We start from the raw sequence: 17,377 nt of genomic DNA on the forward strand, positions 1-17,377 counted from the left end.
ATTAACGTTACATTGAAGTTATGTTGCTAAAGAACTTTAATAATATATATTCGTGATTTAATAATATTTATACAAATTTGGTTCGTTTATAATCCAATTAGAACGAGCAGAGGAAGAAGCCACTCCCTCTGCTGTTTCTCTCCCACTTAACAAGGATATATTATTCCTAGATCTTGTAATGATGTGATTTTGCCGCGCTGTTTAGTTTACGCACAACATAGGAAAAATGGAATTTGATTAGGACATTGTTACTTATTTGAATAATGGCAAGAGCAAAGACCAAGTTTATCGAAGTCAGAATCTGCATACTGCAACGTAGCATCATCTGGTCTTCCTTTGAACGTTGACTACCCTTATGTCTTCTAGACTTGGGTTGGTATCGCTATGTATCTCTTGGAGTCAAACCACTGTTCATTCATAGTTTTGTGTGTTTCTTTTTCATTTTTATTTTTTTGAAAAGTTGACATTATGTTAGTCTTATTTGAAAATAAGATATATATTGCAAAAACCATAAATCTGATTACTATACTCGTATTGTTGAGGCTATAAATAGATATATATTATGTTATAAGAAGATTGATTAAGGAACTTGTCGGTTAGCTAATACCTCCAAGTAACAAATTGTTTCTTCGTTCCATGTTTTCTTTAAAGTTTCCATGATTCTTATGTGCGGGTCAAGTAATGCCGTATGTTATTGTTGACCACCGGGTCAACTTGTAGCATATTAGATTATTAGTAGATATATGATATATGATCATTTTTCACTTAGCACATTCATCGAACACTTGGTAGACGTTATTCAACTACGTAGCAATGGAGTATTTCAACAAAGCCAAATCCGTGAAGCTTCGGAGCCACCTCGGCAAGTACCTAATCGCAGACGAGGACGGCGAAGGCCTCTACCAGAGCAGAAAAAGCTCGGCGAAGAACGCAATATGGGAGGTGGAGTTAGTAGAAGGGAAGAGCCACAGCATTCGGCTCAAGAGCTGTCACGGTCTGTACCTGAAGGCAACGGACACAGCGTTCCTTCTAGGAATGACCGGAAACCGGGCGGTGCAGTCGGAGATGGACGCAGCAGGTTCGAGTTGGAAGTACGAGTGGGAGCCACGAAGGGAAGGGTTGAGTAACCACGTGAAGCTGAGGAGTTGGTGTGGGACCTACCTTAGGGGAAACGGTGGCACTCCGCCTTGGAGGAATTCAGTTACGCACGACGATCCTCATAGTTCCACCACTCACTCTTGGATCTTGTGGACTGTGGAGGTTGTTGACAACATTATAGTTGGATCTTTTTCCAAAGAGAGATATGATGATGATGCGGTTGTTTCTGTGGCGGCGCTTTCTGATTCTTATGTAAGATCTCCGTCGTCGTTGCCGCTGTGTGAGGACCCCGCGGAGTTGCAGCTTACGGTACGTCTCTCAGATTTTATTGAAAATATTGATTCTCTAATTTGTTTATTTATTTAAATAAATAAACCGAATATTAACCATTTTTAATATTTTTAAAATATAAAAAAGAGAAAGTTTAGCTAGCAATATTTTTATTCAAATTTTTATGATATGATGACTTATGGCATTTAAGTTTTTCTAAATATAACGATGGTAAAGCATCTGTGATTAATTAGTAGATATTATCTTGTGATTGGATTGATTATGGGTGGGTGGAGATGGGGGAATTAAACGTAGGGTTAGATGGTGATGAGAGCAGTGTCCGCCACGAAATGGCGACGGTGTTTGGCCAATGCTGGGCCAAAACCTCTGCACTAATATAATGACGACGTCCTATGGCTTCCTTACGAGTTCTCAAATGCTCTATATCCACATTACAATTCTTTTTTTTTTTTTTAAATATTTTGCCATCAAAATTACACTTAAATAAAATGTCGACAATTTTATTTCAGATAGGTGTTTTATTTTTCACACTCGTTTTATTAAAACATTTAAATAAACTTATTCCTAATTTTATTTTCTAAAGATTCATTTTCACCGTATCCCCAAACACTTTCCAAGGCTGTAAATTACATAAGGTTTGTTTTCTATGAACACCTTCCAGTTTCAGCTTAAGAAAAGTCCAAATCAACTTCTATGACTTTCTAAATCCACGTGCCCAACTCCAAATCTTGCATACCAGTTAATTATTGAATAATCTTACTCCTACATGTCATCACTGAAATTCAGGATCAAAACATAGTTTTCTTAGGCATCGTAATTATAGGCATCGTAGAATGCCCAACCGTAGTTGTAGATATTATTTGAAACTAGAAATACAAAAGTAGAAGATTAATGTTTGATTTACGAAGGATTATGTCATAAAATAATTTGGTCTAAGAAAAATTTGATATTCTAATTTGATCTTAAAGAATATTAATATAATTTAAATATTAAAATTAAATGTCACATGAATTTTGAAGATGAGTCCTAAATAGAAATAGTTGGTTTGATGAACTGTGAAGCAGCAGCGTAGGGTGGTGGTGCACGTGATTGGCTCATGTGGTTCCTGAAGAGATTAGCATTTAGCACTTTCACTTTGGCCACCTAATGGCCGCGTCCACCGCCACCAGCTAACAACCGCGTTCTGCTTTGTTATTGCTGGCTCCCCCTTACAGCACACAATGTTGAATAAATCATCTCCTACATTTTCAAAATTTGATATGGCCAATTATTTAAAAGGATTAGGGTTCGTTTGAAAAGTTTTAAAAATTATTTTGTTGAGTTTTTGATTTATAAAAAATAATAGCATTAATATTTGATGTAATTTTTAAAATTAAATTATAATATAGAATTAAATTATTTTTTAAGTTGTTGTTTAATGATGTAGAATTACACATTTTTTAATAATTAAATACTAATTAAATTTCAATGAAAATACTGCACTGAGACTTTTTCATAAATAAATAATAAATAAGCAAAATGGTAAGAAAGAAAAGTAGTCACCTTTCTTCTCTCTCTTTCTTCTTCTCTTCCACAATATAAGAGACCAAGTCCAAATATCACTTCTCAAAATCAATCAAAGCTCCCACACTTTCCATTCATCTATCTCTCTCTCTCTCTCTCTCTCTCTCTCTCTCTCTCTCTCTCTCTCTGTTCGCCATGGACTTCTTCCACCGCGCCAAGGTGGTGCGTTTCCGCAGCCACCACGACAAGTACCTCACCGCCGACGACGATGAAGAATCCGTCGTCCAAGACCGCAACGGCGCCACCAAGAGCGCCAAGTGGCTCGTCGAAATAGTTCCCGAATACGACAACATCGTACGCCTCAAAAGCTGCTACAACAAGTACCTCACGGCATCAAACCAGCCCTTCCTCCTCGGCGTCACCGGCCGGAAGGTCCTCCAAACCCACCCCTCAAGACTTGACTCCTCCGTCGAATGGGAACCCATCAGAGACGGCGCCCAGGTCAAGCTCAAGACCCGTTACGGCAACTTCTTGCGGGCCAACGGTGGCTTGCCGCCGTGGAGGAACTCCGTTACACATGATATTCCGCATCGGACTTCCACTCAGGATTGGGTCTTGTGGGATGTTGATGTGTTGGAGATTCATGTTGATTATGTTCCTCCGCCTCCTCCTCCTACTCACTCTGATTCCCTCAATTTTGAATCGTCTACTCCTTCTGCTGTTGATGCCAAATCTGCTCAATTTTCTAGGCAGGAGGTATGCTTTTGGGGAAAAGTTTTGAAATTTTCATCTCTGCTGCCTTTGATTTTTTGTTGACTTTATTTCTTTATTTTCTTGATGGTACTTTTAGCTCTCAAAATAATGCTTATTTTGACTAAATTGGTGTAGTGTGTCTGGATAGTTACATTGATTTATGAATGAACCTATTAATATGGAATGGAGGGAGGGCTGTAATTAGCTTGGTTAATTGTTTATGATATAGCTAGATTAGATACATGAAATTGGTCGTTGGATGTTTGTTTGTGCGGTTAAAATTAAATTACTGTAGTTCCTAGAAATATATATTGGCCTTTGACTATCATTTAAGGACTAATTCTGACTGTGATTTCATACTGGACAAGCATGATTTTCGTAGAGGGAAACATAATACTTTTATTATGGTAAGGTTCTGCGGTTTTTTTATGATGATTTTGTCTTGATTTGTTTGCTGGCAGTCGTCGGATTCATATGTGGGCTCGCCGCCAAAGATGGAGGGGAGAACTATATACTACCATGTTGCCGAGGATGATGGGGAAGTGGACGATGAGAATGTGCAGGGGTATTCTCTGATCTTCAAAGGGAACGGGGTGGAAGAATTGACAAAGAAGTTCGAGGAGGAGACAGGGTTAGAGGGAGTTATTGTGTGCAGTCGGAGTCCTTTGAATGGGAAGCTTTATCCTCTTCGATTGCAGCTTCCTCCAAACAATGTGATGATGCAGGTTGTTTTGGTTCTTCAATCGTCAAAAGGTGAGTTTTCAGAGTTCTTATGGATGCTGAGCTGCTAGTAGTCAGTTACATGCATCAGAGTATTTTCATGAAGTTGTCATAGATTATCAATTGAAATCAGATTGAGTTGATATTATACGAAGTTGAGAAAGGATAATTTGGTGTTGAGAATTGGATTGAACTACAAGTGTGGAATTCTACAATAGCTAGTCTCTAGTTGATGTAGGACTAAACTACATAAGCCTACCACTTGAAAAATTATGGATCATTTGAATTACATAATTATTAACTCCCTTGGAATATAAATCTTCTAGGATCCTTAACATCAAGCCTTTTAAGACATTGTTCAGACTTATATGCATTGCTTTGCTTCCTTCTTTATAGAAAAATCAAGTGGAGGACTTGATTGATGGTCATATTTGTTTTCAAGGTGAAATGCTGAATTGTTATAATAGAAGTAATTTAAAATAATAGTTAATGCTATTTTGGCTTAATTAGTCAAATTTCATAAAAATGTTATACAACAAATAATTAGCCATTTAGAGTGACTTTTAATAGTTAAGAAATAAGGATGTGGCATCTCTACCTTTCACACATCTCGCTAATCTTACATCCTATAAATAAATAAATTAAAAATAAAATATACTCCTTCCAATGCATAATATTTGTCACTATTAACCAATGTTTACCGAAACAGTTTATTTACAACTAATTTATGGCATCATTAACATTTTTATTGTACTTTGTTTTTTATATCTTATTGTACTTTGTTTAATCTGAGTGGAGGATATACTTTGGAAATTCATCATAGAAATGTGAGAATAATTGATACATTAATCCAAAAGAATTTATATAAAATGATTTGATATTTGCGCATTATACTTCAATTATTTCCCTAACTTTTATTTTTCTATTATGCCATTCCAGTTGCAAAAGACTTTGAGGCACAAGGTTTACTTTGAGTAGCGAGATTTGTGGAGTCTTGAATCAATTACATTAATGCAAGGGGTATGTACATAGAGATCCAAGCGGGTTCAAATATCAATTATACATGTGAAAGCATTTAAGATGTTGCACTACTACACCATCTTCATTGCGTTGAAAAAGCACAATTCATTAAGGTCTTACCAACCTTCAATGGAGGTGCCCTAAATTTTGCATTGGCTAGGATCATATCAGCATATTGTCCCCTTCTTCTGGTAGTAGTTGTTTTTGGGCTTCCTATGTATTTGAGCTATAGTTATAACTTAGTCAATTCTTCATGTGCACTACTATTGTTTCATTTATTTCATTTCATTTGTATTGGGGTAAATTTTCTTTGACTATGCTATTCTTAGGTGTATCAGTGTTAGTGTATCAGTATGCCTTTGTATAGATTTTTTTTTTATTTATTTATTACAATACTTATAAACAGGCTTATTTTTCTAATAGAAAAGGTTCTGTTTATATGTGTATGTCTTATTGGGTGAGATTCTAATTCACAAATGACAGAACAAAACAAAACAGAGAGATGCAAACTAAATTTATCAATGAGCGTCAAGCATTATGACAAAGACCAAAAGTTTCATGTGCATTATATATATAAAGTTACAATTTGAACCTAAAAAAAATAAAATTCAATTCTCTGGTACAATCTTATATCAAACCAATTTGTGTTACTGTTCGTCCGTTGAATTTGTGTCAATGGAATGCATGTGGCCGGCAGTTTCACTAGTATCAACTAGCTGGCTATTATTAGTTGAACCAAATCATTCATCATTCGTGTCGCTTTTAATATCCAGAGAGATATATGATTATAATAATTGCTGTGAAGATAGGATTCTCTATTGTCACATGAAATTTTAAGAAATCCATAACATCAAACCCGGGCCAATAAAATTTTTTAACGATATATTAGTTCACCATAGATTTTTCATTTATATATGATTGTGCATATTTTTCGTCACCAATAATCCTTACAAGAACAGTTTCCCTCTTTAAAATGATGGAACCGTGCACGATCTCTCACAATTATCTCTACATTATAAATTCTTGATAGTAATTTTGTAACACTGTGACAATCATTACACACTCTAAGATTCTTAAACACTCTTATTGGCATGCCTGGTCTTGACCTTAGTAATCCAAAAGCTATAGCTAATCTCTCACTATGCAACCTCATAGTATTCTTTTTTCCCTCATTAACCTCATCAACTAAAGGTGCACCTGAATAATCAGGTACATACCCGGTTGCTTCTAGCTTCTCCTCAATTTCACTCATAAACTTGTATATATCTTCACTTTGAGGATGACTAGTGTCCCCAGCAAAAAATTCATGAGTGACACCATCAATCTCTACCAAACTACAACCTGGTTCTTTATTCACACCCTTATCAGTCATTAGTTTTCTAAGCAATCCAACATCATTCCACATGCTAGCTGAAGCATAGATTCTTGACAATAGCACATAAGCACCACTACTATATGTAGTACTTCCCTCTGACTCAAACACTTTCTTGGCCAATTCTTCACTTAGCTCAAGACTTGCATGTTGCTTGCAACAAGCATCCAACAGACTCCTCCAGATCACGACATCCGGTTTCATAGGCATTTCTGAAACCAAGTTCATAGCCTCTTCGATGCGTCCGGCTCGAGCGAAAAGATCAACGAGGCATCCGTAATGCTCTAATCTTGGCTCAATTTTGTACTCCCTGGTCATTATGTCAAAAGACATAATCCCTTCATTAACCATGCCCCTGTGATTACATGCACTCAAGACACCAACAAAAGTGATTGAATTCGGCATGAGTCCCTTTACCTTCACCATTCTTGCATAGTAGTCCAACGCCTCCTCAGCCATGCCATGCATGGCAAGCCCCAAAATCATTGAATTCCATGAATTCACATCTCTATAAGGCATGCTTTCAAAGACTTGTTTTGCAAATCCCACTGAGCCACACTTGCAATACATATCCACCAAGCTAGTGTTAACCAAAACATCACCAATCATGTTCTTGTCACTCCTTTTCAAGACATAAGCATGAGCCCACAAACCCAAAGACAAAGCACCCAATCCAGCACAGGAACTGATCACACTTTGCATGGTGTAACCGTCAGGATCATGAATCCTCTGCATCTCACAGAACATTCTCAATGCAGTGTCATACTCACCAGCACTTGCATAAGAGTCAATCATGATGTTCCATGAAACCTCACTTCTTTCGGACATTTTCTCGAACACCTTGTGTGCCAAGTCTAGAAACCCACAAGTTGCATAAAAATGAATCAAACTGTTACAAATATGAGTATCCGATTCAAACCCAAGTTTCAATACATGAGCATGCACCTGTTTCCCTTCAGAAAGAGAGAACAAGTAAGCACATGCCTTTAAAACAAAAGGGTATGTGTAATTATCAGGAATAACCGCTGCACTTTGTTGTTCTCGTTCCATCATTAACATTGCTTTGTAAAGTTCCATGGACTTGTGTTTTTGGTCTGCGGTTCTAGCATAGGCTCTTATGAGTGTGTTCCACATGAAGGAATTGGGATTCTGAAAGTGATGAAAAATTCGAGTGGCGTATCCAAGATCAAGCAGAGAAGAATGGTGAAGGATTCTGCTGTGTAGAAGGAGGGATTGTGGATGATGGTTGGTGTGAATGGTACGTAGAAGTTGAGCATGGATTTGCTTCAAGTGAGAGATATCAACAATGGAGTGGTTGAGCAAGTGGAAGAGGCGCGTGTGGCTGTTATGGATAAAGGGTTGGCCATTGTTGTTGGTGGAGAAAAGCAATGGAGTTTGAGTTGTTGCCATGCCCAATGCTATTCATTTCTCTCTCCTACTTATTATCAACAACAAGATAAGGTGGAACCATGCTACCAAATTAAACATCTTATTATTCATTATTTTCTATATAAAAAAATATATAAGTAATTATACTTTAACAATTAAAAAATATCAAATTCGATTATAATTTTATATCAACATTAGAAAGCTTTTAGCTTAAATATTTAGTGTATCTCCCATTCTCCCTAATAATTTAATTATTTAATTCAATTTTGATACTTTATAGTTTATATAGCTCAAAATTAAGTTATTATAATACGGAGTCATATATTTATTATTAAAATTTATGTTTACAAAAAACCAATTTTTAAATTAGTCATTATTTATATAAATATGATAGAAATAGGGATGGTAACATACACCACCCAAGCCAATGAATAAGGTAGCGTTTGTTTTAAGGTACTGAGACAGAGACTGAGAGACTGAGACTCAGTATCGTATTTGTTAGTTCAGAGACTGGTACTAAAATTTTTGTCTCTGTCTCTAAAATTTCAGTATTTCAGTACCTCCAAAAAATAGGGACACAAAAGACTGGAATTTTAAGAGATGGAGACTGAAACTTTAATAACATTTTATACCTAAAATACTTTTATTTCAATTAATTAATTCCAATTTTACCCTTTGTGCAAATTAAATTAGAGTTTCATTCTTGTTTCAATTCCTGTCTCCCATTTTACACCAAACAGAATACTGAGATTTATTTCAATCCCTGACTCTTAGTAATAGTTCAAATGGCATAATCTCTCCATACTCATCTAAGAGGTTGCGGGTTCGAGTCTTCATATATTTGGTAAAAAAAAAAAAAAAAAAAAACCACCCAAACTTGCGGGTACCCACCCCATCCCTACTCGTTCGAGACGGATAATTACCCGTCCCGCACTGTGGTGGGTTTTTGGGAGAGGCGGAACGAGATTGGGTTTAGGTAATACCCGCCTTACTATATATATATATTATATATATATATAATATATATATATATATAATATGTATAATATATGTAAAATAATTAGTAAATGATTAATAATATTGTATCATATTTAAATTTTTACTTTAATTTATGTTATTTATGTGATGATGGTTATACAAAATTTGAAATTTAATTTAATTTATTGGATTTTAATAATTATAGGGACAGGTATGGGGGAGGCGGATACCCGCAGGGGCGGGTTAAGGTTCAACGTTTTACTACCCGCGGATAGAAGTGGGACGGATTCTATGCGGGTTGTTGTACGACGGGGCGGGTCAAGTAGAGCGAAAATTCGCCCCTTTCCGCTCCGTTGCCACCCCTAGATAGAAATTCATATGTAATTTGTCTTCATATAAAGTTAATAATTAAAAATCGTTAAATAATAATTTAGTCAAATTTGTCAAATCATCTAACGGTTTTTAATGATCAACTTCACATGAAAACAATTTCACGTGAATATTCACCTATATATATGTATTGTTTAAGGATGAAAACTTAAGTACAGTCAATTTCACGTGAAGTTAATAGTTAAGAACCGTTAAATGATTTGATTAATTTGACTAAATTTTCATCTAACGACTCTCAATTATCAACTTTACGTAAAATTGACTGTATTTAAATTTTTACCTTGTTTAAGTAATTTCTAATATGTATTTTATAGTTCAAGATATATTTTATGTGAGTGACTGTCTTTTAAAGTCTGATTAAATGTGTAAAATTATTTTATGCACCAACCTGTAAGTGTATAAAATTGAATCCTGAGTTCTACATTCTCGTTATATCATATTGTTGAGTTAAGGTTGATTTTGGGCTCATATATGATGACAAACATTATTTGAGTTAAAAGGTTAATATTATTTAATGTGTGTGCTACTGATGCAGGCCCAATTACTTACTCCTTAGTCCAAGTCTACAGTGCTTCAGCAACTTCAAATGATACAAATCATTAGCCTTTTGTATTTTGATGAGTAACTAAACATGCTAAAAGAGAGAACGGAATTAGAGAAAAAGAGAATAAAGACATTTGACATCACAGGACAGTTGTAACACCAAGACAAAAACAAGGACACAAGGATAAGTTCACTACACTAAAGACATCAGTAAAGCAAAGCTCAAAATATGGAAGAAAAAAACACAAACTTGCAAGAATGTAAAAGTAGTGGAGCAGCTCATCGGAAAGCAGAAGTAATGGAGTAGAGAGAAAAAAAAATGCATTCCATGAAAGAAAGCAAATCAAAGGACAATAAAGGTGGTGGAGTAGTTCCTCGACAAGCAGTGGTAGTGGAGTAAAATGGAGCAAAGACTGCATATCATCAAAGACAGCTCCAACGAGTTGATGGACAAGGAATTGAAAGAGGCAAATTAGAGAGCAAGGTGATGATATAAAACAGACCTCACTTCAACAGTTGAAAGTTAAAAAAAGAGAGCAAATTCAAGAGCATCATCTCAACAGACTTGAGCTGAATTCTTTTTCTTCTACTAGTGCTTCATTTCTGATTTTCTTTGTTATGGCTATCTTGTGTCATCTTTTGTATTGAGAAAAGATTGAATATATGAGTTGAAAAAGTCATGAGAGAAAAAGCAAGAAAGATACATGAAAGAGCCACTAATAAATCTGTGTAATTGAATGGTTGAACTAGGACTAGTTCCTTTTGCCAAGTTGGGATAGCACTATACTTGGTGAGTTTGAATCTGTTTAAGTTCCTCTTCTAAGTTGGGACAGCACTTAAAAAGTTGAGCTTTGATGAAGAAAATTTAATGGTAGATACTAGTTGAATTAGATTGTAATTCAATAGTATTAATGAATGTAATCTGTTGATTATAGTGAAAATTCCACTATAATTGTAGTAGAAACTGGATATAAATTTTATGGCATTTAGAAACTGAACCAAGATACATGTTAGTCTCTATCTCTTTTTTCTTTTTCTGTTTTATTTCTGTACATGAGACAAAACAAATTTTTTTTTTACATATTTAACTTTCGTGAAAACAGAACTAAAGAAATTTAATTTTGAGCTAACTTGATTCAACTCCATTCTCAAATCCTAACCATTTCCATCATATATGAATAACAATAATGTGAAATAATGAAACAAACAATTTGGCAAGTAAAAACATATAGACGGAGGACATTTCAATAAAGAAACACAGACAGACGTAGTTATTATAAGTGTTCCATAATTTGGATTACATGAAATAGAAACGATCGAGGACATATACTTAATTAGTTTAAATTCCAGTAGCTACAGAAATAATACGAGTAATCAAAATCTAAAAACATTAGACCACAGATTATAGATACCATTATCAATATTGGTGTTATTGTTGTTTAAATCATCAGCTTGTGAGTACATATTAGGAGGAATGCGAAGCAAACGTTGGTGCCTTTCCATTTGAAGCTTTCTAATGCGATTGAGAGAGTCTTTGTAATTTTGGTAATGCAATGGATGAGGACTCCCTTGAAAATATTGCATTTGGTGCTTAGCAAGTTGGTCATACCTTGCAATTTCTTTATCAAGGTCCCCAACATACACTCTATTCAACTTGTTTAGCACATCCATCGCTATTTCCTCAACGATCTCTGATTCCAACCTATCAACATATATTATTTGCAAACATTAAAATTCCTACATGCATGTGTGACCATATATACATATATATATATATATATATATATATATATATATATATTTCAAAACTTGCAATTTCTTACTTGAGAAACTACTTTATTATTTACACTACTCATATTCTTTAATTTATATTTTTCAAATAAAAAATGCTATTTGTACAATAAAATCAACCACTAAAATTAACTACCAATATATTTGTGTATAAATACATGTGTGGTTTAATTTATTTTCAATGTGTATTTATATTCTAATATATATTTTATACTAATGACTGATTTTATTTTAGTGACTAATTTTAGTGTACACCTAACATAACTCTTTTCAAATATATACACTCCTCTTTCCTTAAGAGTAGAGGTAAACTATATGTTACATTTTTAATCGCTTTTGAAGCATTTTTTTAATTTTCTATTATCTCATTATATTAATTACTCTATTTCTTTTATTATTAAAATATTCTCTATGATAAAAAATTAATGAGTTATTCTATTCCTTCACTTATTAAACTTCTAGTTAGAAAAGTAAAGTCACCTTACTTTATATATACCTTTTCATAATTTAACTTTGCCTTATACCATATATATACAAGTGTGAAGAGTTGACATTATTGTTATATGATTATCTAGGTTTATATATAATAAGCAAGAAAATAACCACTTTGGGCATATTGTTTGACTTTCTATTGATTTTCTGGATCATCATGTACAAATAAACAAGAAACATATAGAGAGATATTAGTTTAGTGTACCATTACCATAAACTATTTTACATTAATATTTAATTATATATTCTCAAGCTAAACTAAACCATCAATATTTTGACCCTAAAATAAAATAATCTTAAGAGGAAAAACTGCACTTTCTAACACTATTAGAAAAATGTTTAAAACCTACGGTAATTATCGTCAAATTTTAGAATTTCAATAATAATACATTAACGTTGTGTGTTTCTTCAACAAAATAAATCTGATAATAATACTTAAAATCGTCGATTCTGTATATAAAATTTAACAGTAAATTTAACGATAATCAAATTTTTTTTGCCGTGTAAACTTTCAAAAATAATAGAAGCTTGACCACTATCAAGAATTGTGAGTCCGTGGTTTAGTGTGTTTAATAATTGGCTTAGGATTAAGGTAATAAATAGGATATTATAAGCATACCAAAGTTCTAAAATTGAACCAACTATTGAATTTGTAGAGTTAAAAGTTTAAAAATTAAAAATTCTATCAAAATTAAATCACATATAATAAAATAATATATTATATAATAAAAATATTTTTTTATATATTTTATTATTTAAACAGCTAAAAAATCATATTTGACATTTTGATTACTCATTCACACCTAATTTTTATCTCTTGAGTTTTGATCTTTGACCTAATGATCGATTTGGTCAAATAATTTGATAAGTTTGACTAAATTATTATTTATCAACTCTACCTAAAGATAGCTGCACGTAAATTTTCACAAACTGGAGTTCATTAGATGTATATTATGATTAACCTGTCAACGGAGCAATCCCAGCCAGAGAAAGTGGCAGCTTCAGCAAGAGCATCCCTCCATTTCTGAATCTTCTTGTTAGGGCGATCAGAATCACGAAACCGCTCCTCATGTCTGGCGAAAGCAGTTGCAAAGCTTCCCGTTTGGTACCTAACAATGGAAGGCTCCACATCGTAGAATATGGGCAGCACCATCTGCCCCCTCGTTTTCTTACAATCAATTATCTTCTTCACCTCCTCAAGACACCATCTGGAGGATGCGAAGTTCTTCGAGAACACGATCACGGAGAGCTTCGCATCCTCTATGGCCCTGAGAAGCGTCCCCGAGATCTCGTCTCCTCTCTCAAGATTGTAGTCTATGTAGGTTCTGATCTCAAATCTCTTGAAGGCAGCGTGCAGATGGCTGGTGAATGTCTTCCTTGTGTCCTCGCCCCTGAAACTCAGGAACACCTCGTGAACACCATTATTGGTGGAGGACGATGAAGACGTTGCTGCCATCTTCGTTCTCGATCTCTATGGTTTCAAATACTCCTAAATAGGTGAAAACATGCAAGAAATTAAAGCATTATTACCATTTGCCTTATTAGTTGACTTTAGTAGGTGTTAGTTCCTATGTACCTTCCGGGGGTAGAATTCAGGCAATATCTCTATTGAACTTTTCGTAGGAACAAATACAAGCAAACATTACATTATTATATAAGGAGGCCACTCCGATAAAGACGCGTAAAACGTCTTTTTTTAAAGATGTTTTTATGTTGTGTTTTAATTGGTTTCTGTATAATTTATTCGGTGTTCCTCATCACATATTATTAAATTCCTCAAAAAATTTTCTTTTCAAAAACAATAAAAAATATTTAATTTAGACTAAAACAAAAAAGGTAATAGATTAACTATTAGATTTTTTTTAAAAGATTATTTACATAAAAAAAATATATCACATTCATTATATACGGTAATTTTATAAATAATTATATACGGTAAACACCATGAAAATTATTTTAATCATATATAATTATTTTAAACCATGAAAACACCGTTTATTTTTAATTATATATGATTAAAAAATAATTAAATAAATATATTCGATAAAAAATTAATATTATTAAAAAATAAAAATAAAATTTATTTTAAAATTAAAAATAAAGTTTATTTAAAATAAAATTAAAAATCATGATTTTTTTCTTTTTTCTAAAATTTATCTACGAGTAATTCTATAAATATTTTATGATGAATAAAAATATTAAACTCATACTAAAATTTATTCTAATAAAATTTATTTTTATTCTACTAAACATTAAATAAACTATTGAAAAGAATTTTGTTTTCTCCATTAGAGAAGAATGATAAACTTTCATACTTCTATTATGTTATGGCAATAATTTGGCCTGTTATTTTTTAATGTACATAATAATAATAATAATAATAATAATAATAATAATAAAAAAAAAAACAAGTATATCACAATAGAAAAGGAAGTACGTCACCAAATAATTTATCATCCGAATTATATATGAATCAAATTGATAATATGAGGGCTAACACTACAAAAATCGATAACAAGGTTAGGGATTTACAAAACCTTTCTTAAGATTATAGAAAAAAACGTTTATATTTGTGTGATATATAAAACAATTATCATATTATTATTATTATTACATTATATATATATAATGTAATAATAATAATAATATGATAATTGTTTTATATATCACACAAATATAATATATATATATATATATATATATATATAAAAGCAAAAAAAGTCCAACTGTTTTAAAGTAAAAATTTTTTTAATATTTAATTAAATGTTCTTGTATTTAGTACTTTTTTTTTTGCATTTTCTCTTAGTTAAAAATACAATTATTATAATTTTTTAGTTATTATTGCTAGGGGTGTTTATAGTGGGATATGGCTGAAATTTCGATCCAATCCGCACTAAACTTATTAGATCAAATTCGATATTCGCACTTTTTATGTTTGGATCAGATATCAAATATATCCATAAAATAAAAAATATTAAAAAAATTTATTTTTATAAAAAAAGTCAATAATTTTTTTTGTTTACTTTTTTAAACATATTTACTTCTATCTGATTAGAGTGTGGATCCGATTCGATCCAATCTGATCATCTTATAATACTTATTGGTTTCTAAAATTATGTTTATATTTCAATCCATAGTTGTAAAAACCGAACTGGATCGGTTGGTTCGACCGAAAAACTAGTGAACTGTACTAGAATCGGAACCAGACTAGGTTTACTCCTTGGACCGTTTAAGGAATAAAATCGGTGTGAACCGATAAAAATTGGTGCAAACCGGTCTAACCAAACTGGTCTGTTTAAAAAAATTTTTAAAATGTCTCCACAAGGTCTCGAACAAAGAACCTTGGAGCAAAAGCAACCTCTACTTGCCACTTAGCCATTGCACTTCTAAGTATTGTATTTGACAAATACTAATTATATAGTATACATAAATATCTAATTTAATTTAATTTTTGTTTTTTCTATTTTTAAAATTAATTATATTTTAATTATATACCATTATTAATATAAATATAAATTTCACTAAAAATTTATTAATTTACTTGATCTATTTTATTGCTAGTATTGTGATTAAAGTTATTTGTTTTGGTGTTAGTGTTAAAATCTACTGATATTATAGTTAGATGATAGGCTTTGTGAATTAATTATTTTTTTATTGTGTCAAAATAAGATACTATTGTAGTATTAAAATTTTATGGTTTTTTTATATTAGTTATTTTTAGAAGTTGAGACTTGATTCTTCATAAAATGTTAGTGAAGATATGTATTTCAAATTTTAATTTTAAGTTTTTAACTATTTTATATTTTATATTTACGTGAGATCGGTTTTATCAGTTCAACTAGTGATTTATCGGTTGAACCAATAAACCAGTGAACCAGTAGCTTGACCGGTTCGATCACTGGTTCGGTTCTAATAACTATGTTTCAATCTAATTTCAAAAATTTCGATTTACTTAATTTAGTCTCCCAACTTAATAGTTATGACTCACATTGGTTCCTAATCTTATTTTTGTCACTGTCTCATAAAATTGTTAACGACATGCTGAGATGGACTAACGACTGCTACATTATACATTCTAGCGACTATTTGATGTGACAATTGAAATTTTTTTTACCTTATTTTTTTTCAACTAAACACTTAAAACCCTAATATGAGTCACGGATACCTAAGTTAAAAAATCAAACTAAGTAAATTGAAACTTTAAAAATCAGATTAAAGCTCGAATATAATTTCAAAACAGAACTTTAACTTATGTAGTGATTAATTTAAATGAGAATCAAATAAATCAAAATTCAACATAATTTTTATCAATGTTTTCAAATTCGAAATTTCTATACAAAAATTAACTAGAATTTGTCTTTACATTAAAAATTTAATGAAATAGTGACTTTAATTATCTTAACCAATGTCCTAATTAATTACTTTTATTTCTTAAAAAAACTGTATATGAAAAAAAATAATTAATTTATCTATTTTAATAAATAGTTATTTTACTAAAATGAAAGAAACTATTTTTTTAGAATTTTTTAAGAACTAATTAATATTATATATATTTTGTTACACTACATTTAGTTATAAAAATTTTATTTATTTCTAATACTTATATTAAAAATAAAAAGAAAATTTAAATTAGTGAATCTTAATCTATAATATTATAATAATAATATAGTAATTATTTTATATATTGTACGAATATAAATTAATTATTTTTTTATTTATAAAAATTTTAAAAGGCTTAAGCTTGTTATATATATATATTGATGAATGTGATATATTTTTTTATGTAAATAATCTTTTAAAAAAAATTTAATAGTTAATTAAATATTTTTTATTGTTTTTGGAAAGAAAATCTTTTGAGGAATTTAATAATATGTGATAAGGAACACCGAATAAATTATACAGAAACCAATTAAAACACAACATAGAAACATCTTTAAAAAAAGACGTTTTAGGCGTCTTTATCTGAGTGGCCTCTTTTTTATTCTCTAATAATAATAATAAAAACAACAAGAGTAAAGTATCCTTCTTATCTTTAAT

At 31.7% G+C, this 17,377-nt stretch overlaps 3 protein-coding genes across 4 annotated transcripts; 1 reads left to right on the plus strand and 2 right to left on the minus strand.

The window, feature by feature from the left end:
* The first annotated feature begins 123 nt into the window (after positions 1-123).
* On the plus strand, positions 124-5,825 carry LOC112734007 (uncharacterized). Of its 2 annotated transcripts, none has more exons than XM_025783172.3 (3): positions 124-1,407; positions 4,107-4,398; positions 5,305-5,825. In XM_025783172.3, exons 1-3 carry the CDS (start codon positions 814-816, stop codon positions 5,337-5,339), a joined length of 921 nt encoding a protein of 306 aa, XP_025638957.1. In that variant the 5' UTR covers positions 124-813; the 3' UTR covers positions 5,340-5,825. The 2 variants fall into 2 exon arrangements, with proteins under 2 accessions (XP_025638957.1, XP_025638959.1); XM_025783174.3 differs by lacking the exon at positions 124-1,407 and adding an exon at positions 2,459-3,648.
* LOC112734003 (pentatricopeptide repeat-containing protein At1g59720, chloroplastic/mitochondrial) lies at positions 3,016-9,008 on the minus strand. Its single transcript, XM_025783163.3, has one exon. The coding sequence runs from the start codon at positions 8,165-8,167 to the stop codon at positions 6,320-6,322; it is 1,848 nt and encodes a 615-aa protein (XP_025638948.1). The 5' UTR covers positions 8,168-9,008; the 3' UTR covers positions 3,016-6,319.
* A 2,291-nt stretch (positions 9,009-11,299) lies between these two features.
* On the minus strand, positions 11,300-13,968 carry LOC112734009 (toll/interleukin-1 receptor-like protein). Its single transcript, XM_025783177.3, has 2 exons — positions 13,303-13,968; positions 11,300-11,759 (listed from the first exon to the last, which is right to left on the minus strand). The coding sequence occupies exons 1-2, from the start codon at positions 13,794-13,796 to the stop codon at positions 11,432-11,434; spliced, it is 822 nt and encodes a 273-aa protein (XP_025638962.1). The 5' UTR covers positions 13,797-13,968; the 3' UTR covers positions 11,300-11,431.
* Between the last annotated feature and the right edge of the window lie 3,409 nt (positions 13,969-17,377).

This window comes from Arachis hypogaea, chromosome 3 (assembly GCF_003086295.3).
Source record: "Arachis hypogaea cultivar Tifrunner chromosome 3, arahy.Tifrunner.gnm2.J5K5, whole genome shotgun sequence".
In the NCBI taxonomy this organism is placed as follows: Eukaryota; Viridiplantae; Streptophyta; class Magnoliopsida; order Fabales; family Fabaceae; genus Arachis; species Arachis hypogaea.